This window comes from Calonectris borealis, chromosome W (assembly GCF_964195595.1).
Source record: "Calonectris borealis chromosome W, bCalBor7.hap1.2, whole genome shotgun sequence".
NCBI classification, from domain to species: Eukaryota; Metazoa; Chordata; class Aves; order Procellariiformes; family Procellariidae; genus Calonectris; species Calonectris borealis.
The window spans coordinates 40,751,754-40,777,230 of NC_134351.1; the positions used below are offsets into that span (position 1 = coordinate 40,751,754).

General features: G+C 45.7%; 1 protein-coding gene across 1 annotated transcript in view; it reads left to right on the forward strand.

Moving 5' to 3' along the window:
- LOC142074982 (high affinity cAMP-specific and IBMX-insensitive 3',5'-cyclic phosphodiesterase 8B-like) overlaps positions 1–25,477 on the forward strand; it is a 198,296-nt gene that overhangs the window by 135,840 nt on the left and 36,979 nt on the right. The window contains 5 exon segments of the mRNA XM_075135982.1: positions 2,217–2,276; positions 10,945–11,023; positions 11,554–11,694; positions 14,364–14,452; positions 15,121–15,181. Coding sequence (XP_074992083.1) covers positions 2,217–2,276; positions 10,945–11,023; positions 11,554–11,694; positions 14,364–14,452; positions 15,121–15,181 — 430 coding nt within the window.

Genomic DNA, 25,477 nt, shown 5'->3' on the forward strand with positions numbered 1-25,477 from the left:
CCCATCGGCAGGCAGGTGTTCAGCCATCTCCAGGAAAGCAGGGCTCCATCACGCGTAACGGTTACTTGGGAAGACAAACGCCATCACGCCGAACGTCCCCCCCTCCTTCTTCTTCGCCCAGCCTTATATGCTGAGCATGACGTCATATGGTATGGAATAGCCCATTGGCCAGCTGGGTCGGCCGTCCTGGCCACGCTCCCTCCCAGCTCCCTGCACACCTGGCAGGGCATGGGAAGATGAAAAGTCCTTGACTAGCGTAAACATTACCTAGCAACAACCAAAACATCAATGTGTTATCAACATTATTCTCATACTACATCCAAAACACAGCACTATACCAGTTAATAGGAAGAAAATCAACTCCATCCCAGCCGAAACCAGGACAGTATTGTACAAACCCAAACCTCTTGATTATAAAAACAAAGCAAAAAAATAGAAAAAAACCCCAACCAAACAAAAAATGAACCTCCAAAGCTATAGTAAAATGGAAGTTTGGGGATTGAGGCCAGGAGGTTTGCATACATCTGTAAGAGGAGTACAATATGAAAAATACACTTTTGGCAAGGCTGACATTTGACCTGTAGAATTATCTCTTTAGGTCATGGGCTTCTATCAGAGTATAAGCCAGAGCTGTTGTGAAATTATTCCATGCTGTCTGTGTCTGCTTCTTTCCTGGCTTACTGCTGCAGCAAAGTCTGAAGCTGCAGGGCTTCAAAGGAATGTGTTTGTTTGTCCACTGGGTCAGGCACTGAGAGCTCTTCACAAAAGTTCACATCATTCTTATGGTCCACATGACACTGTCTTAGTAGCTCTAAGCTTGCAAGCACTTAGTATTAGGATTCTTTGCTAAAATACACTTTTAAAGCTGAAGCATACATTTTGTATCATACACCATACTGTGCTTCTCAGTCCGTCATGAGCTGAAATTTGCCATGTTTATGACAAGGAGTATTTTAAAGCTCAAATACTTGTGCTGATGGAAGTTCTTCTAAAAGACCAATAAATGAATATAAAGACTGTTTATTCAAGATAGTATGACATGTTTGAAAAAAGTTATCTTTTGCCAGTGAAAGGTGAATGGAGTGTTCTTCAGATAGCTGGTCATATTTTTTTTCAGTTTCTCAATAATATGTAAAGTGGTAAAATTCAGCATTTCATAAATGATAGTCTATCATATACATTTGCTATACCCTCTTTTCTTACTTGCATGCCCCAAAAGCCCTTCCCACCCTTTAAAGAAAATTTTACAGTATCTAGAAGGATGTCGTGGTTTAACCTGGCAGGCAGCCAAATACCACGCAGCCGCTCACTCACTCCCCCCACCCCCAGCGGGACGGGGAGAGAATCGGAAGGGTAAGAGTGAGAAAAACTCATGGGTTGAGATAAAGACAGTTTAATAGAACAGGGAAAAAAAGGGAAAATAATAATGATAATGATAAAATATACAAAATGAGTGATGCACAATGCAATTGCTCACCACCCGCGCTGACCGATAACCAAGTAGCGATCGGTACTTCCTGGATCACGCCTACCATTCATATACTGAGCATGACGTCACATGGTATGGAATACCCCATTAGCCAGCTGGGCTGTCTGTCCTGATTACGTTCCCTCCCATCTTGTGTACCTAGCTCAGTCAGTAGGCATGGGAGCTGTCCTTGGACTAGGAGGGCACTTAGCAACAACTGAAAACATCAGTGTGTTATCAACATTCTCCTCATACTAAATCCAAAACACAGCACTAGGAAGAAATTTAACCCTATCCCAGCCGAAACCAGGACAAAGGACAATGGTAAAGATGGGAGAAGGTGGTGGAGATTCTTGTTTAAATCAGCTAATAGGTACTGAAAATGCATTGTATATACTGACTCTTCTCAACCCATGCATTCAGGGCAGTCTGCCCCAAATAAGCTAGGTAAGCAGGGCAAACCTTTGCTAGGTTGTAAGAGTGGATTTGAAAAGTTGCTGTTCATGCCCTATGTTTTTGGACCTGTTGCCTCTGTTTTCCACTGCGTTGAGCAAAATCTGAGGAATCTGGTAGCAAAATGGAAATGGATTGTCTAAGCAGGGATAGGTAGGTTTTGGCTATGTGATGTCCTATTTTCTAAATTCAGTGGTGTCTTTCAGTCCTGGTTTTTATTTATATTGTCTGTGAAGATATTGAGAGTAACACTGAGAAAGTATGTGGTGTAACTGAGAAATTTTTGTTTTCTTAGGTCTATTCATGCCACAAAGCCATCGGAACACACTGTAATACTTGCTGTGCTTCCATGCATGTAAGTATTACTGCTTTGTGAAATAGTTTTATTTTACTTTATAAGAATGTTATGTATAATAGTTATCTAATAACAGAAAGTACATTATTAGCAAGCCTTATAGAGTAAGTTTAATATTATTTTACCTAAAATGGGTTAGTGATGTTTTATGTGGCCTATGTAAGTATTTGATAACTTTTCATTTATATAGACTAATAGTATCCCTATCACCTTGTCTTCAGAGGATCATAATGTAATGGCTTGTTATCCTGGTTTCGGCTGGGATAGAGTTAAATTTCTTCCTAGTGCTGTGTTTTGGATTTAGTATGAGAAGAATGTTGATAACACACTGATGTTTTCAGTTGTTGCTAAGTACCCTGCTAGTCAAGGACTTCTCAGCTTCCCATCCTCTGTCAAGTGCACAAGAGGCTGGGAGGGAGCATAGCCAGGACAGCTAGCCCAACTGGCCAATGGGGTATTCCATACCATACGACATCATGCTTAGTATATAAATAAGAGGCATTGTCCAGGAAGTAGCAAATGCTGCTTGGGATGGCGGGTGGTGAGCAACTGCATTGTGCATCACTCATTTTGTATATTCTATCGTCGTTGTTATTATTATTATTATTGTTATTATTATTATTTTCCCTTCCTTTTCTGTTCTATTAAACTGTCTTTATCTCAACCCACGAGTTTTTTGGGTTTTTTTGATTCTCTCCCCCATCCCACTGCAGGGGGGGAGTGAGTGAGCGAGCGGCTGCGTGGTGTTTGGCTGCCTGCCAGGTTAAACCACGAGAGTCCTTTTTGGCGCCCAACGTGGGGCACAAAGGATTGAGATAACGACACATCTGACCCGAGCGGGTTAAAACAAATTTGTTATAAGCATTCATTATATCAGTTTAGTAGTCGCTGGTCACAATGTTGGTTTATTTGCTCTCAGAGTTGTTGGATCTGTTCCTGGAGGTTTGGTATGTAGCACCTTACTGGCTGTCTATGCTGCTGATTATCAGTTTTTATGTGGGGTTGGTCATCTCTGGGAAATGGATTAAGGTCATCGCTTTGCTACACTGTGTGACACTGGCTTATGGTATGATAAAAGTATTGGTCAGGAGACTGTATTCAGCACTGCCATCATTCCTGTTTTTTGGGAGCTATCTTTTGGAAACTACTAATAATTACACTATTTACCCCCTCTCCTCGGAGAGCCAATTTATGGGGGAGACACCTTTCTTCACCTTCCCCTTCTCCTCCAGGCTGATTACAATAGCTCTTGAGGATTTTGAATATCCTTGGGATGTTCAAACCAGCATGTTCCTATTGCTATGTCTCCTGAATGTGTTTCAGGCCTTGTTTAAGCTTAAACAACTATTTAGGAATACCACCCAGAGATCTGCCCTGAGGCTGGATAGTTATGAGTGGCAGGGTGAGTGGGATAGTATGGGCAAGTGCCTAGGACAGTGGGCACCCCCAGTGTTTTGGACCTTCACCCCTGAACAAGTGCAGAATCCTGAAAAACTACTAAAATATTTGGAAAACATATGCTGTCACCCTGGCAATTCCAGAGAGATCCAGATTGCTACAACATGTTGGGGCCTGGCCCGTGCCTACCGAGCCCTGTTCAACACTATTCAGAACCCACAAGGAAAAGAGAAGGTCTCAGGATCTGATGACAAAACGACGGGCACTGTGGCCACTCCAACCCCCAGGACAGACACTACAGCTACTCCAACCCCCGTGACAGGCACTGCGGCTACTCCAACCCCCGTGACAGGTACTACAGCTGAACCAGAGGACCAACCGTCGCTGGTATCAGTTGCCCCTATACATAAGAAGAAATCTTGGAAGTGAAAGTCAGGTCGTTTAGAAAGGGATGATGGAAAAGCAGGGCCATCACGAGGAGGGGAGGAGGAAGTGGAAGAACTCATAAACGAGACGGAAACCACCCGATCCCTATCCCTGGGTGAGTTGCGAGATATGAGGAAAGATTTCAGCCATTGTCCAGGCAAGCATATTGTTACCTGGCTGCTCCAATGCTGGGATAATGGGGCCAGTAGCCTGGAATTAGAGGGGAAGGAAGCCAAACAGCTGGGATCCCTTGCTAGGGAAGGGGGCATTGACAAAGCAGTGGGAAAAGGGACACAGGTCCTCAGCCTCTGGAGGCGACTGCTGACAGGCGTGAAGGAAAGGTATCCCTTCAAGGAAGATGTTATATGTCACCCAGGCAGGTGGACCACCAAGGAGAGAGATATCCACTACCTGAGAGAATTCGGAGTGATGGAGGTGGTTTATAGTGACCTGGACAACGAGCAAGTACCCAAAGATCCAGATGAAGGCCAGTGCACGCGACCCACGTGGTGGAAGTTGGTATGGAGCGCACGAGCATCGTATGCCAATTTGTTGGCAATACTGTCCTGGAAAGAGGAAGAAGCACCAACGGTGGATGACGCGGTTGGCAAACTCCGGCAATACAAAGAAAGTATCTCTTCCTTCCTTGTCTCGGCTGTGGAGAAACTGTCCCAGGATGTCCAGCAACTCGAAGAGGACAGCTCCTGCTCCCCACCTGTACGGACCAGTATCTCAGCCATTAGGAGTCAGCGTTTTTCTCCTCAAGAGAGAGGATATCGAAAGTACACACCACGGGGCACCCTGTAGTTTTACCTGCGTGACCATGGAGAGGACATGAGGAAGTGGTATGGAAAACCTACCTTGACCCTAGAGGCACGTGTACGTGAGTTGCAAGGAAAAACAATCACACAAGGGGGTTCTCCCAGGAAAATTGCTGCTCCAGTTGTCAGGAAAAACCTGTCTCACGACGGTCCAGTTTCCAGTGAACAGTTCCCCAGACAGAGTAGAAGGGCTGATCTTACTTTGGATTGTAATGAAGGAATTCTTGACTCGCGTTTGCAAGAAGTGAGAGATGGATACTATGACCAGAACTAGAGGGGCCCTGCCTCCAGCCAGGTGGAGGAAAGGGACAACCGGGTTTACTGGATGGCCTGGCACATCAGACCCACAGGAGTATAAGGCTCTCGTAGACACCGGTGCACAGTGTACCCTGATGCCATCAAGCTATGAAGGGGCAGAACCCATCTGTATTTCTGGAGTGACAGGGGGATCCCAAGAGTTAACTGTATTGGAGGCCGAAGTGAGCCTGACCGGGAAGGAGTGGCAGAAGCACCCCATTGTGACTGGCCCAGAGGCTCCATGCATCCTTGGCATAGACTACCTCAGGAGAGGGTATTTTAAGGACCCAAAAGGGTACCGGTGGGCTTTTGGTATAGCTGCCCTGGAGACGGAGGAAATTAAACAGCTGTCCACCTTGCCCGGTCTCTCGGAGGACCCTTCTTTGTAGGTTTGTTCAGGGTCAAAGAACAACAGGTGCCGATCGCTACCGCAACAGTGCACAGGCAGCAATATCGCACCAACCGAGACTCCCTGATTCCCAACCATAAGCTGATTTGTCGACTGGAGAGCCAACGAGTGATCAGCAAGACTCGCTCACCCTTTAACAGTCCCATATGGCCAGTGCGAAAGTCCAATGGAGAATGGAGACTAACAGTAGACTACCGTGGCCTAAACGAAATCACGCTGCCACTGAGTGCTGCTGCGCTGGACATGCTAGAACTCCAATACAAACTGGAGTCAAAGGCAGCCAAGTGGTACGCCACAAGTGATATCGCTAATGCCTTCTTCTCATTCCCTTTGGTGGCAGAGTGCAGGCCACAGTTTGCTTTCACTTGCAGGGGTGTCCAGTACACCTGGAACCGACTGCCCCAGGGGTGGAAACACCGCCCTACCATTTGCCATGGACTGATCCACACTGCACTGGAACAGGGTGAGGCTCCAGAACACCTGCAATACATTGATGACATCATCGTATGGGGCAACACAGCAGAAGAAGTTTTTGAGAAAGGGGAGAGAATAGTCCAAATCCTTCTGAAGGCTGGCTTTGCCATAAAACAAAGTAAGGTCAAGGGACCTGCACAGGAGATCCAGTTTTTAGGAATAAAATGGCAAGATGGACGTCGTCAGATCCCAATGGATGTGATCAACAAAATAACAGCCATGTCGCCACCAACTAGCAAAAAGGAAACACAAGCTTTCTTAGGCGTTGTGGGTTTTTGGAGAATGCATATTCCAAATTACAGTCAAATCATAAGCCCCCTCTACCACGTGACCAGGAAGAAGAACGATTTCAAATGGGGCCCCGAGCAACAACAAGCCTTTGAACAAATTAAACAGGAGACAGTTCAGGCAGTAGCCCTTGGGCCAGTCCGGGCAGGACAAGATGTGAAGAATGTGCTCTACACCGCAGCCGGGGAGAATGGCCCTACCGGGAGCCTCTGGCAGAAAGCACCAGGGGAGACTCGAGGTCGACCCTTAGGGTTCTGGAGTCGAGGATACAGAGGATCCGAGGCCCGCTACACTCCAACTGAGAAGGAGATATTGGCAGCATATGAAGGGGTTCAAGCTGCTTCGGAAGTGGTTGGTACTGAAGCACAGCTCCTCCTGGCACCCCGACTGCCGGTGCTGGGCTGGATGTTCAAAGGGAGGGTCCCCTGTACACATCATGCAACCGATGCTACGTGGAGTAAGTGGGTCGCACTGATCACACAACGGGCCCGAATAGGAAACCCCAGTCGCCCAGGAATCTTGGAGGTGATCACGAACTGGCCAGAAGGCAAAGATTTTGGAATATTCCCAGAGGAGGAGGTGACGCGTGCTGAAGAGGCCCCACTGTATAACAAACTACCAGAAAACGAGAAGCAATATGCCCTGTTCACTGATGGGTCCTGTCGCCTTGTGGGAAAGCATCGGAGGTGGAAAGCTGCTGTATGGAGTCCTATATGCCAAGTTGCAGAAACTGCTGAAGGATAAGGTAAGTCCAGCCAGTTTGCAGAGGTGAAAGCCATCCAGCTGGTCTTGGATATTGCTGAACGAGAAAAATGGCCAGTACTTTATACTGACTCATGGATGGTGGCAAATGCCCTGTGGGAAGCATAACAACTGGCAGCGCAGAGTTAATGATAGAAGGGGTTAAGGTAGTCGAGTGATTGATAGTAGTTAAAGGATTAGTTTGATACTTTGTTGTGTAAATTAACTGAGGCCCTCACAAGGACAGTTCCTGATAAGAACTAAGAACTTGCCTTAAGAACCAGCTAAAACCGACCCTGCGGTTTGGACAAAAGTAAGAGGACAACTGAGCCTGCACAAGAACAAAAGGTTAATAGCGGTGACGAAGAGGAACTATCAGCCTTCATCCCCACGATCCCCGACGACCACCACTAGGAGGCAATCTGAACACAATCTTGAGCCGGCTCCTCATACCCTGAGTTTTTATTTTCTTGCTTGGGCAAGACTTGGCAGACCAGGAGCACAGATTTTTATCTTAGTGAGAAATTAAATGGCTTTCATTCCATTATCACTTTTTCTTTAATGTGGCTAATTTTATATTTAATACAGGTGCTTATACATGCATGTAAATATGTTTGCAATTCAACTGTATGAAAAAAGAGCCTTTGAAGTTGAATGTCATCCAAAGAAGGTGTAGTGCTCTGCATGTCATAAATGAATTCCAGGTCCATCTACAGAAAATACTATTATTTCTCTACAGGTTTCAGTGTCTGTTTAAGAAGTAGATTTTCCTAAGACCTTCTTTGCAAACCTATCTCAAAGTGACTCCATGTTCAAGTGAATACGTGTTTGTGCATGCAAAATGCAATTATAGTAAAATTTTCAGGGAAAAAAATAGGATTTGGGCTTACACAATTTTTAATAGGTGTTTTCCAAGACTCGGCAGGAAAATAAAGCAGGTCTGAAATTTTAGAAGTTAATTAGGTGTTACAGTGGTCCTGACTTGGTTTGTTGTTTAGTTGTAAATGCAATGTGAAATGTGTGACTTCTGAACTAAGTCAGTATAGGTCAGAAACATCAGTTTATATATAAACATTAAGCTGTCATTCACACACACAATGCCTGTAGCTTATGTTTAAGTCCAATAAACTAGATTTTGTAATAACAGGCATGCTATAGTCTAAAAGGAAACTTTTTCAAGCTGTTGGATACAGTTTTAAAGATTACGCTTCTCACAGTTTAGCCAATACTCCAGTTATAGAACTTTGTTGCCCAGCAATGTTCAAAGTCAGATTCCTGCCAGAAACTGTAAATTTATGCAAATGGCCTCCTTATTTTCTTATCTGAGGGTGTTACAGCATTCATCGCTTTGTATTCTGTATGTAGAAGCTTTTTGGTGTTTCCACCTGTCTCTTACTGTTTACCAAAATGTACAGGAATTAAAACAATCCTTTTTTTTTCATTAAAGTATTAACATATGTGTCAATGGTCTCTTGCTGTATGTTTTGTTTTCATTCATTTCTTTTTCAAATAAACTTTATATCCTTCTCATTCAAAACTTCTTGCTTTAACATATAGAATAACTCATTTAAAGAACAGGATGCAAATACAGTTTGAGCATCTCTACATGAGTAGTATCAATTATGAATGCAAATAATTAAAACTCAAACACAGGGAACATGACTGATATTGGCTACCATATTTTTCTTCTAGTTTATTTAAAGCCATCACCAAAAAAGTCTTGAAATCCATTAAAATTTGAAGGAAACAATGCCAGTCTCTAGAGGCATTTAATCTACTGACAGTTCTTTCATCCATATTGTTTATGGAAACAGTGGTATACCACCCACTTGTAATTCTGCTTGCTTTTGCTCTCTTGAATGTAGTTACATAAACTGTGAGCCTACTTCCTTTTAATTTATGTAAATAATATCATTATATAAAATGTATTCTTTATCATGTCTTTTGTATATTGATAATAACATATTTATGTGTGTGTATAATATATTCACATCACCTCTGAACGTGACTGTTTCCGAAAACGTTGGCAGCATTGCAAAATACTATGAAAAATATCCAGATGTGGTATTTTTGGGTTTGCTACTGCCACTGCCAGATGAAGACCCAGAATAGTTAAATAGTTTAAACAGTTTAATAGATGCAGGCCCAGAATAGTTAAATAGTTAAATACTCCTTTTCATGTAACAAGCACAAATAATGCTTACAAGCAATGTTTGTACTAACATCTGGGGGCGTGAAGTAGTCTTTTAAAAAAGATAAACTTTCTGAAAAGGCTTACTTGTAACTTGGAGAAGCTGATGTCTTGCAACAGAGGATTTCCTCCTACCTCTGCCTGATTAGGCAGGTGCTCTAAATGAATTTGCCATGAAAAACTAAGCAGAACTAGTGTTTGGTAATGCTATTTGGTTATAATTTGTTTTCATCTGTACGGTTTAATTAAGTGGGGAAAAAAGTGGTGCACTGTATGTTTATCCCACTGGGTCTCTGATCTGTTTGCTGTCTCAATAGGTCTTCAATAGAGATTTGTAAATGTAAAAGACAAGAGAGAATATTTTCAGAAAGTTAGTCGATGGAATTAAAACCAGGATATTTCAGGTGTTCAGAAACAAGAGAAACACTGTGAAAAAGTAGGACCAGCCCAAGAAAGCAGTATATAAGGTCATTTCGGTGGTCAGAAGTGTCTTTCTGTTCCAAGCAGGGACTTTGCATAGCTTCTCTGGTTCTCTGTTTTGAAGCTTGGTTGGACATCTGTGGGAGGTGTATATTAATCAAAGAGAATATGGCCCATTTAAACTTGTAATTTTGCTGGATTGCTTGCCAGATCAAATGAAAATACTAAGGTTTAAATAGTGCAAACATAGCTATGTGTTTTCTTGCAGAAAGCTTACTTAATGACAATTGTTAGTGGCTGGTGTACCAGACAGGCATTTATCACTGAGATAAATTAGTTGTTTCACACAGCACAAAATCACACTGTGGAGCTGGCTTGGACTGCTAGAACATCCCTTGTAAAATTACATTGGGAGCTCCTTTTATTGTATGAACCAAAATATAGCTGTTCTCTTCTATATACAACACTTGTTCCTACAAATCTTCATCCACGTGGTTGCATGTATATGTCTTTTGTGTGTATTTCTTTGTGCATCCTATTTGTTTTTGAGTCACTTTCATGATGAGCAGAACTAGCAATGTCCTGTATTTCTTAATCCAGAGGCAGAATGCTTCTCTGCTAATGATTTGCTAGTCATCAGTATTAATTCAAACCCCACCATGTTTTCCTGCATTAGTTCAAGGATAGCCCTGAAAAAAATGGGAAAAGTGATATTTTTCTGATTAGGACTTTGAGATGGCTTAAATTATTTCCTCCAATTATATTGCATTACAACTTTTTTGATAGTGGAGATGTATTTGCTGTGTGGAAAACTGTTCATATATCTGCTGTGGTGATTTTTGTGTTCCCTATCTTTAATGATCACCAAACTTTCTATTCTGATGTAAAAGCTGTTTGTTATTTTTACTGCTAATTGTTAGTTCCTGCTGTCTAGAGCATGTTTGGAGAAAGAAACATACTATTAAGATGCTGCAGTACCCATGAGCAATTTTACAATGTGATCTGCAGTAAAAACATGTGAACAACAGGGATGTCTGAAGCTGAATTTCCTGAAAAAAAGTATGATGGAGATGGTGGCATGGTTTAGTCAAAACAACATGCTACTTTGTGATTCATCTACTGATAAGTACAATGTAATAATATATTTATAGTGAGCAAAATGTTCTAACAATAAAACTAATGTGAATAATTTACTAATTTCAGGGCTTGTAATGAAGTGTTTACAGCATTAGACCATTGTCAGGAAGCTATAGAAATAACCAGTGAAGATCATGTCATTCAGGTAGGGGGGGGAAGTTAACCATTTTGTAGAACTTGGAGAGAGGAACCCCAAAGAGATCTTTGCTCCAGTAGTTTCTGTTCTATTTCAGTAATTTAGTTCTGTTGCCCATTAGAAAGCCCTATACAATGAACTGCCTTATTTCTGGATGCTGCATGTTGATGCTTGCTGAATTTTTAAAAGACCTTTCCTTTAGTAACTTTATTTAAATAATAATTTCCAGTAAAGTAATGTTGCTTATGGTAAAACCAGCATGAAATCTGTAGCAGAACTAGATAACCTGTACAGTAGAGGGTTTTGTTCTCTTTCTGTGTGTTCTGATAACAGTTTACATATCACCTTCTGTGTTCAACTCCTTACTTGAATAAAATATTTCACCGTTACGTAGTATTTTTATATTAAAAACACTGAATTGTAGGGATATGTGGTTATGGCTTTAGGTGTATATCTTGAAACACTTTGATAGTTATATGTGAGTAATTATCTTTTAAGTATGTTCTTCATATTATCCTAAAGTACTTTTGTTTTGGCAGTATGTTAATCCAGCCTTTGAACGGATGATGGGATATCACAAGGGAGAGCTTATTGGCAAGGAACTTACTGAACTACCAAAAAGCAATAAAAACTGTGTGGATCTTTTAGACACTATCAACACATTTATTAAAAAAGGAAAGGTAAGTAAAGAAAATAAACTTGTGCAAAATTGCTTTCGATTTCTGTTCTGCTTTATTTTTAATGCTCTAGGTTTAAAAACACAAGGTGCGGTTTTCATGAGTTGCACATGTATGACCATAATTCTGCTCCTCAGATGTCTTAGGAGCACAATAACCCATGCCTCAGACAAGTGACTACAGATTTCTTTAGCTTTGCTTTTAGGATCTGACTGAACCCCTCTACCAATCTGTTGGTTTAAGATCAACATAAGAACATTTTCCGTGTTTCTGTTTTGGTTAGAGCACATGGAGCTTTTGTTAGTTGGAAGATAACAATTTGTCCCTCAGTCAGTCTCTTGGGTAGCTGCATCATCCAACCAAAAGGTTTAACAGTTCTATCATAACTGCAGAGCCTTCATTAACTGCATGCTCTAAGAACCATGTGGCATAATCAGTTGTGACTAAAATATATCAGCACCCAGTGGTGTTTGTTCTTCTAACTATAGTTAGAATATCTGCAGTGCACTGTGGACTCCTGTCATGGTGGTGACAAGCCACAGAAAGGCTATATGTTCCTGGCCATATGTTCCCCTAATACACGCAACAGTCTCATCCCATCTCCTATGGGTTGCAGAAGTACCTCTCGCCCTTCCCTGCCCCACCCTCTGCTTCATGAACTTTTGGGGTTCATTGAACCTTTGAGTCACTTCCAGCAATGGTCTGAGCTTTGGGGGTGTCGTGGTTTAACCCCAGCCGGCCACTGAGCACCACACAGCTGCTCACTCACTCCCCCCACAATGGGATGGGGGAGAGAATCAGAAGGGTAAAAGTGAGAAAATTCGTGGGCTGAGATAAAGACAGTTTAATAGGGAAAGCAAAAGCCATGTGCGCAAGCAAAGCAAAACAAGGAATTTATTCCCTACTTCCCATCGGCAGGCAGGTGTTCAGCCATCTCCAGGAAAGCAGGGCTCCATCACACATAACGGTTACTTGGGAAGACAAATGTCATCACGCCGAACGTCCCCCCCTTCTTCTTCTTCGCCCAGCTTTATATGCTGAGCATAACGTCATATGGTATGGAATAGCCCGTTGGCCAGCTGGGCCAGCCATCCTGGCCACGCTCCCTCTCAGCCCCCCGCGCACCTGGCAGGGCACGGGAAGATGAAAAGTCCTTGACTAGCGTAAACACTACTTAGCAACAACTAAAACATCAATGTGTTATCAACATTATTCTCATACTACATCCAAAACACAGCACTATACCAGTTAATAGGAAGAAAATCAACTCCATCCCAGCTGAAACCAGGACAGGGGGTCATTTTCTGGAGTTTGCAAGTTCACCTTATGTGGAGGAATCAATGCCTGAGAGTACAAGCAGTATCATAGCGTTGGTAAACAAGAAGCCATGGGAAGATGGAAAGTGAAAGAAGCCGTGGGAAAAAGGGAGATAAGAGGTGGCAGTTAACGGTTCTGAGGGCGTGACAAAGGTAAGGAAATTAGCGGAAGAGTGTCGAGATGACCTTTGCTTAGGGGATGTACTAGGGAATTCTTTGAAGTGCATACGTGGCATAATGTGAGGTATAAAAAGGCGCTTGTGCTGTATAATAAGGGGATTTTCGTCTTCGTCTTCGTGCCCTCTCAGACGGAGTCCGTGTCCTTATTCGCCACAACCTTAGTTCATTAGCAGTATCTGCAGACCACTCTTGCTTTGCTCCTCCTCATTTACATAGGCTGCCCAGCTGCTAGCACTGCCTGGTCAAAGGCCCTGTGTGTCCTCTGCATTGGAAGGTAGTGGTCCCCATCTTTGCCTGTGACAGAGAAGGTATCTACCACCCGTTTTCCTACTTCATCCTACTCTGCTGCCAAGTAGTTCCCGCCTTAAAATCTCTCTTCTTTGAGGTGGTAAGGAGAGACAAGTCTTCTACTTTATCTTCCTTTCTTCCCCAGTCCATACCGGAGGATATCTTTTATCTCTGCATCAGTGGACTGCTTAAGGATGGTGCATATATGGCTCTTGGTTAGCCTGCAGTCCTCTTGATGTTTTCTGTAGCAGTGGAGATGGAGGAAAAATGAATGGCCAGTCAGACAAATGGGCATTTGCATAGGAGAATTGGATAAAAGATGCCATGAAGAAATTGTCTCTTCCTTTTGCTGATCTGGAGTGCCTTGGGTGTCCATGGTCATGGTAAAACAGTCATGGAGTGAGAATAGGCTATTGGTTACCTGAGGTTAGTTGAAGGGGACATCCTTAGGTCAAGGGTTTCTGAAATTTAGCATACATATCGCTTGAGGACTGACAACTTCGAAGCTGTATGGTGTTCAGCACAGAGTTTGGTTCTGCTGCTCCCAAGGAGATATTTTCTGAATGTGTTGCAGCCACCACTGCTTATGGTGGTACGTAGAAAGAACGTTTGTAACCCCTCAAAATAGATGATTCCTAAAGTTCTTTGTAAAAATCATATACTCTCTCACAAAAGAAACATATGAAAAAAATTTACACTGTCCTTAGATAAGCAAATGTCTGTTAAAGGTGCTACTCTGTATTAATACATTTTACACTATTTAAAAAAAATACAACCATGAAACAATATGTAATTATTTACTATGTAAGGACTGTGTAATAATAAATGAATAATTGTCTGCAAGTTATGTATTCTTAGATGCTGTCTCTGTTGTGTGTGTTTGCTTAGGAATGGCAAGGGGTTTACTATGCAAGAAGAAAATCAGGAGACAGTATCCAGCAGCATGTGAAGATAACACCTGTGATCGGTCAAGGAGGGTAACTAACTTGTCCAGAGCATAACTGCTTTCTGTTTTTTAGGGTCTTCTCTCTGCTTTCCCCATCTGTAAGTTTGACATGAACCTCCATGTATTTAGTAGCAGGGTGATGATATAACTACTGACTTCTAGCAATGTGAAAAGAATAAGCGAAGTTGAGAAGGCTGTGTTCTTTGCTGATGTTTGTCCATTTTGATGTCATCATATGCTGGCTAAAAGAACTGTAAAGTCATAACAATTAATAGTGTTACTACTATAGATACCTGAAAGTTGATGTTTAGGTTCTTGTTACCATGCATTTCTTTATGAAGTTATTCTACAGTATCCAAACTGTTGTCAGTTGGAAGGATCAGCAGCTGGGCGATCCTCTTGTTTGTGTGCATGCTTGTATGTGCTTGCACCTTTACATCGTATTATGGACATGTTGCCAAATTCTGCTCCCAGATGTGCAGGTGACTTCCTGCAGGAGCAAAAGAATCAGGTGTCCTGGGACAAAAACACAGCTGTAACACTGAAGGAGTGCTTGTTGCTCAGTCGTCTGTTTGGTGTTGGGTTTGGTATCTTGTTTCATGAGGGCATCGAGAACTCTGCTTTAGAAAATAGCAGTATATCACTTAACTTCTCTCTTAACCATTTGATATGGTAACAATTGATTATTTCTGTTGCTAGGAAAATAAGACACACTGTGTCCCTCAAAAGGCTGCATCGTACTAATGAAAACAACAAACAGGTATTGTATTTCTTTCATGTCATAATTTTCATCACTTTTAGTAAATTGGTATTTTTTGTTTTAGAAATTGATATTTTTCCAAGAGGATGTGATCTATATTGTCAACGAGATTCTCATTGCTTGTTGGAGCAAACAAGAAAACTTTAGCATTTGCTTCAAGTTTAGCTTTTTTCTGATGGGCTTTTCTCCTTTTGTAGAGAAAGGCAGGCTTTTATTCTCTGGAACGTGGATGTGACAGTTGTGTCTGTGATACTGTGGAGCAGCATAGACCATAGTTTGAAGGGAGTTCAGGAGCTTTTTTCTAGAGCTGCTCTTGCCATTCTGATCTGGCACACTTGTGTCTAATAATGACCTATGCTCACCTGTCGCAAGGTTTGCCAATATGTGATTATTGAATAAAGTATAGCCTTCATAGACATCGCATGCTCAACAGAATGTGTGTTGTGGAGGGGTGTAATCCAAGCCATCCTCAGCGATGGGAGGAAGTAAATCAGCAGTAGCAGTTGACCCCGGTGTCTGCAGTCCAGGCACATATCCACCCAAGCAGGTCCTGCAACAAATCTGGTGGCATGGGGAGCTATTTGTTGTCACCTGCTCCTGGTTCACTCCCTCTGAAAGTGTATGAAGCAAATGATTGTATCACGTTTTGCCTCAAAAATACTCTAATACATGGCCTGTAAAGAAGTTTGGACTTCTGTGAGCAAAGAAGTGAAATCTATCTTTAGCCTGTAGTCTGTAGGAGTGAGACAGAAAGTAGGGAGCATAGGAAGTAGCTGGCAACATTTTAGACTGAGGGTGTGCTTGGGAAACATGATACGTTTCCATGTTCTTTGGTGGAGGGGTTATGTATCTTGTTTTATCTAGAATTTTAATGTGCTTTTATCCATGATGTGGCTAAAGACACTTGTGCATAAAAGGTATTTAGAAGGTCACTACTATTTCTAGTTGCCCCTTCTTCAGTATAACAAGCCTATCCTTATTAATACGTTATTGGAAAACTTCTACTATTGGAAGAAGTTCATAGGTGGCTGTCGTGGTTTAACCCCAGCCAGCAAAAATAAACGCCATGCAGCCGCTCGATCACCCCCCTCCGGTGGGATGGGGGAGAGAATCGGGAGGGCACAAGTAGGAAAGCTCCCGGGTTGAGATAAAAACAGTTTAATAATTGAAATAAAACTAAGTAGAACAGTAATAATAAAAATGAGAACAACAACAATAACAGAATACACAAAGCAGGCAATGCACAACACAACTGCTCACCGACCGCCGACCAAGTGTCACGAACGGGGGGCGAGCCCCCACACACACCTGGTTTTTATACTGAGCATGATGTCACATGGTATAGAATACCCCATTGGCCAGCTGGGTCCACCACCCCGGCTGTGCTCCCCCTCCCCGGTGCAAGAATCACCCAGCAACAGCCAAAGCATCAATGGGCCATCAACGCTCCTTTCACACTAAACCCAAAACACAGCACACCCCCCAAGCTACTGGGAAGAAAGTTAACCCTGTCCCAGCCGGAACCAGGACAATATCCACCCCTTATTCTATACCATCTACATCATGCCCAGGTCTCACATTTTCCCATACATTCCAATTAGTCACTGCTACTTTTCCCTGCCTTTTGATATATACACACACAGAGATATCATTCCCTTAGTCCATGGGCCATCCCCCTAAAACGTCCGTTGAGTTCATTTAGTCCATGACTTCGGGTTCCACCTGTCATAACAGTCTTGCAGGGCAGGAGAGATGGTGTGTGGTGTTGGGCTCTTGCATGCGGAGGCCACTTCTGGGCGCTCGTCCGGTTCTATCATTGTTGCCCCTTGCTCAGTTTCATCGGAGTTCATCCTACATTAATCTGGGTGATTCTTACTGTAATACTGTTAATATGGAATATGGTAACCATAGAAGTGATGACATACAGTACTATGTAATAACTAACATCGTACAATTCAGTTCATTGGCTATTTTCACCCAAAATTAAATCCCCTTGAGGTACACACCGAACTTCCCCATCCTTTCTCATCACCCACCAAGTGCACCCAGGTCCCTGAGCAAAAGCAATCCCACGGATGGGTTTTCCCTTGCCGGAGGCAGGAGTAACCCAGACTGTCTTCCCCAGCATATTCCTTATGTGCACAACAGGGACTTTATCCCCCTCTACAGTACGTAAGGGTTTGGATTGGGCAGGGCCAGCTCGAGTGAGAGATCCCCTAGTGTTGACTAACCAGGTGGCCTTTGCTAAATGTGTGTCCCAATGCTTGAATGTCCCACCACCCATTGCCCTCAGTGTTGTCTTTAACAACCCGTTGTATCGTTCAATTTTCCCAGAGGCTGGTGCATGGTAGGGGATGTGATAGACCCACTCAATGCCATGCTCTTTGGCCCAGGTGTCTATGAGGGTGTTTCGGAAGTGAGTCCCGTTGTCTGACTCAATTCTTTCTGGGGTGCCATGTTGCCATAGGACTAGTTTTTCAAGGCCCAGGATGGTGTTCTGGGTGGTGGCATGGGGCACAGGATATGTTTCCAGCCATCCTGTGGTTACTTCTACCACGGTGAGCACATAGCGCTTGCCCTGTCGGGTTTGTGGGAGTGTGATATAATCACTCTGCCAGGCCTCCCCATATTTATATTTCAACCATCGTCCTCCATACCAAAGAGGCTTTACTTGCTTGGCTTCCTCGATGGCAGCGCATGTTTCACATTCGTGGATAACCTGTGCAATAGTGTCCATGGTCAAGTCCACCCCTCGATCACAAGCCCATCTATATTTTGAATCTCTCCCTTGGTGGCCTGAAGTGTCATGGGCCCACCGAGCTATAAATAATTCACCTTTATGTTGCCAGTCCAGACCCACCTGAGCCACTTCAATCTTAGCAGCCTGATCCACCTGCTGGTTGTTTTGGTGTTCTTCAGTGGCCCGACTCTTGGGTACGTGAGCATCTACGTGATGTACTTTTACAGTCAGGTTCTCTACCCGGGCAGCAATATCTTGCCACAATGCGGCAGCCCAGATGGGTTTACCTCTGCGCTGCCAGTTGTTCTGCTTCCGCTGCTGCAACCATCCCCACAGGGCATTTGCCACATTCCATGAGTCAGTATAGAGATAAAGTACTGGCCATTTTTCTCGTTCGGCAGTGTCCAAGGCCAGCTGGATGGCTTTCACCTCTGCAAACTGACTCGATTCACCTTCTCCTTCAGCAGTTTCTGCAACGTGGCGTATAGGACTCCATACCGCAGCCTTCCATCTCCGATGTTTTCCGACAAGGCGACAGGACCCATCAGTGAACAGGGCATATTGCTTCTCTTTTTCTGGTAGTTTGTTATACAGTGGGGCCTCTTCAGCACGTGTCACCTCCTCCTCTGGGGATATTCCAAAATCTTTGCCTTCTGGCCAGTTCGTGATCACTTCCAAGATTCCTGGGCGACTGGGGTTTCCTATTCGGGCCCGTTGTGTGATCAGCACGACCCACTTACTCCACGTAGCATCGGTTGCATGATGTGTAGAGGGGATCCTCCCTTTGAACATCCAGCCCAGCACCGGCAGTCGGGGTGCCAGGAGGAGCTGTGCTTCCGTACCAACCACTTCCGAAGCAGCTCGAATCCCTTCATATGCTGCCAATATCTCCTTCTCAGTTGGAGTGTAGCGGGCCTCGGGTCCTCTGTATCCCCGACTCCAGAACCCTAAGGGTCGACCTCGAGTCTCCCCTGGTGCTTTCTGCCAGAGGCTCCAGGTAGGGCCATTCTCCCCGGCTGCGGTGTAGAGCACATTCTTCACATCTTGTCCTGCCCAGACTGGCCCAAGGGCTACTGCCTGAACTATCTCCCGTTTAATTTGTTTAAAGGCTTGTCGTTGCTCAGGGCCCCATCTGAAGTCGTTCTTCTTCCTGGTCACGTGATAAAGAGGGCTTACGATTTGGCTGTAATCTGGAATATGCATTCTCCAAAAGCCCACAACGCCTAAGAAAGCTTGTGTTTCCTTTTTGCTAGTTGGTGGGGACATGGCTGTTATTTTGTTGATCACATCCATTGGGATCTGACGACGTCCATCTTGCCATTTTATTCCTAAAAACTGGATCTCCTGTGCAGGTCCCTTGACCTTACTTTGTTTTATGGCAAAGCCGGCCTTCAGAAGGATTTGGACTATTCTCTCCCCTTTCTCGAAAACTTCCTCTGCTGTGTTGCCCCATACTATGATGTCATCAATGTATTGCAGGTGTTCTGGAGCCTCACCCTGTTCCAGTGCGGTGTGGATCAGTCCATGGCAAATGGTAGGGCTGTGTTTCCACCCCTGGGGCAGTCGATTCCAGGTGTACTGGACGCCCCTCCAAGTGAAAGCAAACTGTGGCCTGCACTCTGCTGCCAAAGGGATGGAGAAGAGTGCATTAGCGATATCAGTGGTGGCGTACCTTTGACTCTAGTTCGTACTGAAGTTCCAGCATGTCCGGCACAGAAGCACTCAGTGGTGGTGTGACTTCGTTCAGGCCATGATAGTCTACTGTTAGTCTCCACTCTCCATTGGACTTTCACACTGGCCATATGGGACTGTTGAAGGGTGAGCGAGTCTTACTGATCACTCCTTGGCTCTCCAGTCAACGAATCAGCTCATGGATGGGGATCAGGGAGTCTCGTTTGGTGCGGTATTGCCGCCGGTGCACTGTTGTGGTAGCGATTGGTACCTGTTGTTCTTGGACCTTCAACAACCCCACAACAGAAGGATCCTCTGAGAGACCGGGCAAGGTGGACAGCTGTTTAATTTCTTCTGTCTCCAGGGCAGCTATACCAAAAGCCCACCGGTACCCTTTTGGGTCCTTGAAATACCCTCTCCTGAGGTAGTCTATGCCAAGGATGCACGGAGCCTCTGGGCCAGTCACAATGGGGTGCTTCTGCCACTCATTCCCGGTTAGGCTCACTTCGGCCTCCAATACAGTTAACTCTTGGGATCCCCCTGTCACTCCAGAAATACAAATGGATTCTGCCCCTTTATAGCTTGATGGCATCAGGGTACACTGCGCACCGGTTTCTACGAGAGCCTTATACTCCTGTGGGTCTGATGTGCCAGGCCATCGAATCCACACAGTCCAGTAAACCCGGTTGTCCCTTTCCTCCACCTGGCTTGAGGCAGGGCCCCTCTAGTCCTGGTCATCATATTCGCTATCCACTTCTTTTAAGTATGAATCAGAAGTCCCTTTGTTAAGGTCGGAAGTGGAATCAGCCCTTCTACTCTGTCTGGGGAACTGCTCACTGGAGACTGGAGCAGCAGTTTTCCTGGAAGAACCCCCTTTTGTGGTTGTTTTCCCTTGCAACTCACGTACACGTGCCTCTAGGGTGAAGGTAGGTTTTCCATCCCACTTCCTCATGTCCTCTCCATGGTCACGCAGGTAAAACCACAGGGTGCCCCGGGGTGTGTACCCACGATGTCTCCTCTCTTGAGCAGAGGGACGCTTGCTCCTAATGGCTGAGACACTGGCCCATGCAGGTGGGGAGCAGGACATATCCTCTTTGAGTTGCTGGACCTCCCGAGACAGTTTCTCCACAGCAGAGACACAGGCCCGTAGGGAGGAAGAGAGACTTTCTTCATATTGCCGGAGTTGGCCAGCCAGTTCATCCACTGTTTGCTCCTCTCCATCTCTCCAGGTCATTATTGCCAATGAGTTTGCATGTGACGCTGGTGCGCTCCGTACAAACTTCCGCCACATGGGTCGGGTGCATTTGACCTCATCTGGGTCTTTGGATAACTGCTCGTTGTTCAGGTCATCATAAATCACTTCCAGCACAGCTAATTCTCTCAGGTACTGGATACCTCTCTCCATGGTGGTCCACTTGCCTGGGCGATATATAACATCTTCCTTGAAGGGATACCTTTCCTTCACACCTGACAGGAGTCGCCTCCAGAGGCTGAGGACTTGTGCCCCTTGTCCAATTGCTTTGTCAATGCCCCCTTCCCTAGAAAGGGATCCCAGCTGCTTGGCTTCCCTACCCTCTAATTCCAGGCTACTGGCCCCATTATCCCAGCATCGGAGCAGCCAGGTGGCAATGTGCTCGCCTGGACGACGGCTGAAGTCTTTTCGCATATCTCGCAGCTCACCCAGGGATAGGGATCGTGTGGTCACCATCTCATTTACGGGTTCTGCCTCCTCCTCCTCCTGTTCTCGTGATGGCCCTGGTTCATCTTCATCCCTTACTAGACGAGCTGATTTTCTTGTGCATTTTCTTTTTTGTATAGGGGCGACTGATTCCGGCATGGGTTGGTTCTCTGTCGCAGGGGGCAGAGTAGCTGCCGTGCCTGCCCTGGGGGGTGAGGGAGCCGCTGTGCTTGCCGTGGGGGGTGGAGTAGCCACAGGGCCTGTTGCTTTGTCATCAACTGCAGAGACGTTTCCTTCCCCTTGGGGGTTCTGAGTGGTGTTAAACAGGGCTCGGTAGGCATGGGCCAGGCCCCAGCACATTGTAGTGATTTGCGTCTCCCTAGAATGGCCAGGGTGACAGCATACTTCTTCCAAATATTCTACTAATTTTTCAGGGTTCTACACTTGTTCAGGGGTAAAGTTCCAGAACACTGGGGGTGCCCATCGCCCTAGGCATTTGCCCATGCTATCCCACTCGCCCTGCCACTCATAACTATCCAGCCTTGGGGCAGATCTCTGGATGACATTCTTAAATTGCTTACTAACCTTGGATAAAACCACTACAATATTCCCAAGGAGTACCAATAGATGTACCTTAACTACCCAGGGATGTTCAAGGTACTGGCAAGTTATTTTAACGAAGGAGATGACATCATAGAGGAAGGTAGCGAGGGTGCCATTCTCTATTTCCTCCATAAAAAATCTCTCGGAGGAAAAGGTATAATTTCTAATGGTCTCCATGAGGTGGTACCCGAAATACAGAAACGGCTTCATTACGAATCCCAAATACCAAATAACCCCCAATGCCAGCATTTTAGTAACAAATCTCCCAGGCAAAACATCATTAATCATGGCAGAGCCCAACAGACTGCAAAACCCAACTCCAATTTTTAACAGGTACAGTAAAAACAAGAGCATGGTGCAGAACAAATTAATATGTTACCAGATATAAATTCCTTAATATGCTCTAAATAATCTGTCGTTATCTCAACCCTTCGTGCCCCACGTTGGGCGCCAAAAAGGACTGTCGTGGTTTAACCCCAGCCAGCAAAAATAAACGCCACGCAGCCGCTCAATCACCCCCCTCCGGTGGGATGGTGGAGAGAATCGGGAGGGCACAAGTAGGAAAGCTCCCGGGTTGAGATAAAAACAGTTTAATAATTGAAATAAAACTAAGTAGAACAGTAAGGATAACAATGAGAACAGCAACAATAACAGAATACATAAAGAAGGCAATGCACAACACAACCGCTCACCAACCGCCAACCGCGTGTCACGAACGGGGGGCGAGCCCCCCCACACACCTGGTTTTTATACTGAGCATGATGTCACATGGTATAGAATACCCCATTGGCCAGCTGGGTCCACCACCCCGGCTGTGCTCCCCCCTCCCGGTGCAAGCATCACCCAGCAACAGCCAAAGCATCAATGGGCCATCAACGCTCCTTTCACACCGAACCCAAAACACAGCACACCCCCCAAGCTACTGGGAAGAAAATTAAGCCTGTCCCAGCTGGAACCAGGACATTGGCATTCTGTAAAATTTGACTGTTGAAACCACCGCCCTTGCATAAGTTTTTCTGGAAGCAGGTAGTAACAAGTCAAAGGAGAAATCTGCACAAATTTTGGAAGAACTTTGAAAGTCTATCACTGAAAAACAATCATAGAATCATAGAATCATAGAATCATACAGGTTGGAAAAGACCTCTAAGATCATCGTGTCCAACCATCAACCCAACACCACCATGTCCACTACACCATGTCCCTAAGGGCCTCATCTACACGTCTTTTAAATACCTCCAGGGATGGTGACTCCACCACTTCCCTCGGCAGCCTGTTCCAAGGCCTGACCACTCTTTCAGTAAAGAAATTTTTCCTAATGTTCAATCTAAACCTCCCTTGGCGCAACTTGAGGCCATTTCCTCTTGTCCTATCGCTAGTTACTTGGGAGAAGAGACCAACACCCACCTCGCTACACCCTCCTTTCAGGTAGTTGTAGAGCATGATGAGGTCTCCCCTCAGCCTCCTCTTCTCCAGGCTAAACAACCCCAGTTCCCTCAGCCTCTCCTCATAAGACTTGTGCTCCAGGCCCTTCACCAGCTTCGTTGCCCTCCTCTGGACGCGCTCCAGCACCTCCATGTCCTTCTTGTAGTGAGGGGCCCAAAACTGAACACAGTATTCGAGGTGCGGCCTCACCAGTGCCGAGTACAGGGGCACGATCACCTCCCTATTCCTGCTGGCCACACTATTTCTGATACAGGCCAGGATGCCGTTGGCCTTCTTGGCCACCTGAGCACACTGCCGGCTCATGTTCAGCCGGCTGTCAACCAGTACCCCCAGGTCCTTTTCCTCTGGGCAGCTTTCCAGCCACTCTTCCCCAAGCCTGTAGCGTTGCCTGGGGTTGTTGTGGCCAAAGTGCAGGACCCGGCACTTGGCCTTGTTGAATCTCATACAGTTGGCCTCGGCCCATCGATCCAGCCTGTCCAGGTCCCTCTGCAGAGCCTTCCTACCCTCCAGCAGATCAACACTCCCGCCCAACTTGGTGTCATCTGCAAACTTACTGAGGGAGCACTCGATCCCCTCGTCCAGATCATTGATGAAGATATTGAACAGGACCGGCCCCAGTACTGAGCCCTGGGGAACACCACTCGTGACCGGCCGCCAACTGGATTTAACTCCGTTCACCACAACTCTCTGGGCTCGGCCGTCCAGCCAGTTTTTTACCCAGCGAAGAGTGCACCTGTCTAGGCCGTGAGCCGCCAGCTTCTCTAGGAGAATGCTGTGGGAGACAGTGTCAAAGGCCTTACTGAAGTCCAGGTAGACCACATCCACTGCCTTTCCCTCATCCACTAGGCGGGTCACCTGGTCATAGAAGGAGATCAGGTTGGTCAAGCAGGACCTGCCTTCCATGAACCCGTGCTGGCTGGGCCTGATCCCCTGGTTGTCCCGGACATGGCTCGTGAGCGCCCTCAAAATGAACCGCTCCATGATCTTCCCCGGCACCGAGGTCAGGCTGACCGGCCTGTAGTTCCCCGGATCCTCCCTCCGGCCCTTCTTGTAGATGGGCATCACATTGGCGAGCCTCAAGTCGTCCGGGACCTCCCCAGTTAACCAGGACTGCTGGTAAATGATGGAGAGTGGCTCGGCAAGCTCCTCCGCCAGCTCCCTCAGTACCCTCGGGTGGATCCCATCCGGCCCCATAGACTTGTGAGCGTCCAGGTGGCATAGCAGGTCATGAACTTCATCCTCTTGAATTATGGGGGGTTTATCCTGCTCGTCGTCCCTGTCTTCCAGCTCAGGGGGCTGAGTACCCTGAGGATAACCACTCTGACTACTAAAGACTGAGGCAAAGAAGGCGTTGAGTACCTCAGCCTTTTCCTCATCCTTGGTGGCAACGTTCCCCCCCGCATCCAATAGAGGATGGAGATTCTCCTTGGCTCTCCTTTTGTCATTAACATACTTATAAAAGCATTTTTTGTTGTCTCTCACGACAGTGGCCAGGTTGAGTTCTAGCTGGGCTTTTGCCTTTCTAATTTCCTCTCTGCACGACCTAACGCGATCCCTGTACTCTTCCTGAGTTGCCTGACCCTTCCTCCACAAGTGATAAACTCTCCTTTTTTCCCTGAGTCCCAGCCAGAGCTCCCCGTTCAGCCAGGCCGGTCGCCTTCCCCGCCCGTTCTTCTTGCGGCACATGGGGACAGCCCGCTCCTGCGCCTTTAAGACTTCCTTCTTGAAGAACGTCCAGCCTTCCTGGACCCCTTTGCCCTTCAGGACCGTCTCCCAAGGGACCCTCTCGACCAGTGTCCTGAGCAGGCCAAAGTCCGCCCTCCGGAAGTCCATGGTAGCGGTTTTGCTGGCCCCCCTCTTTACTTCACCAAGTATCGAAAATTCTACCATTTCATGGTCGCTAAGCCCAAGCCGGCCTCCGACCACCACATCTCCCACCAGCCCTTCTCTGTTCGTGAACAGCAGGTCAAGCGAGGCATCTCCCCTGGTGGACTCGCTTACCAGCTGCGTCAGGAAGTTATCCTCCACACACTCCAGGAACCTCCTCGACTGTTTCCTCTCTGCCGTGTGGTATTTCCAGCAGACATCCGGAAAGTTGAAGTCCCCCACGAGAACAAGGGCTAGCGACTGGGAGACTTCTGCCAGCCTCTGGTAGAATATT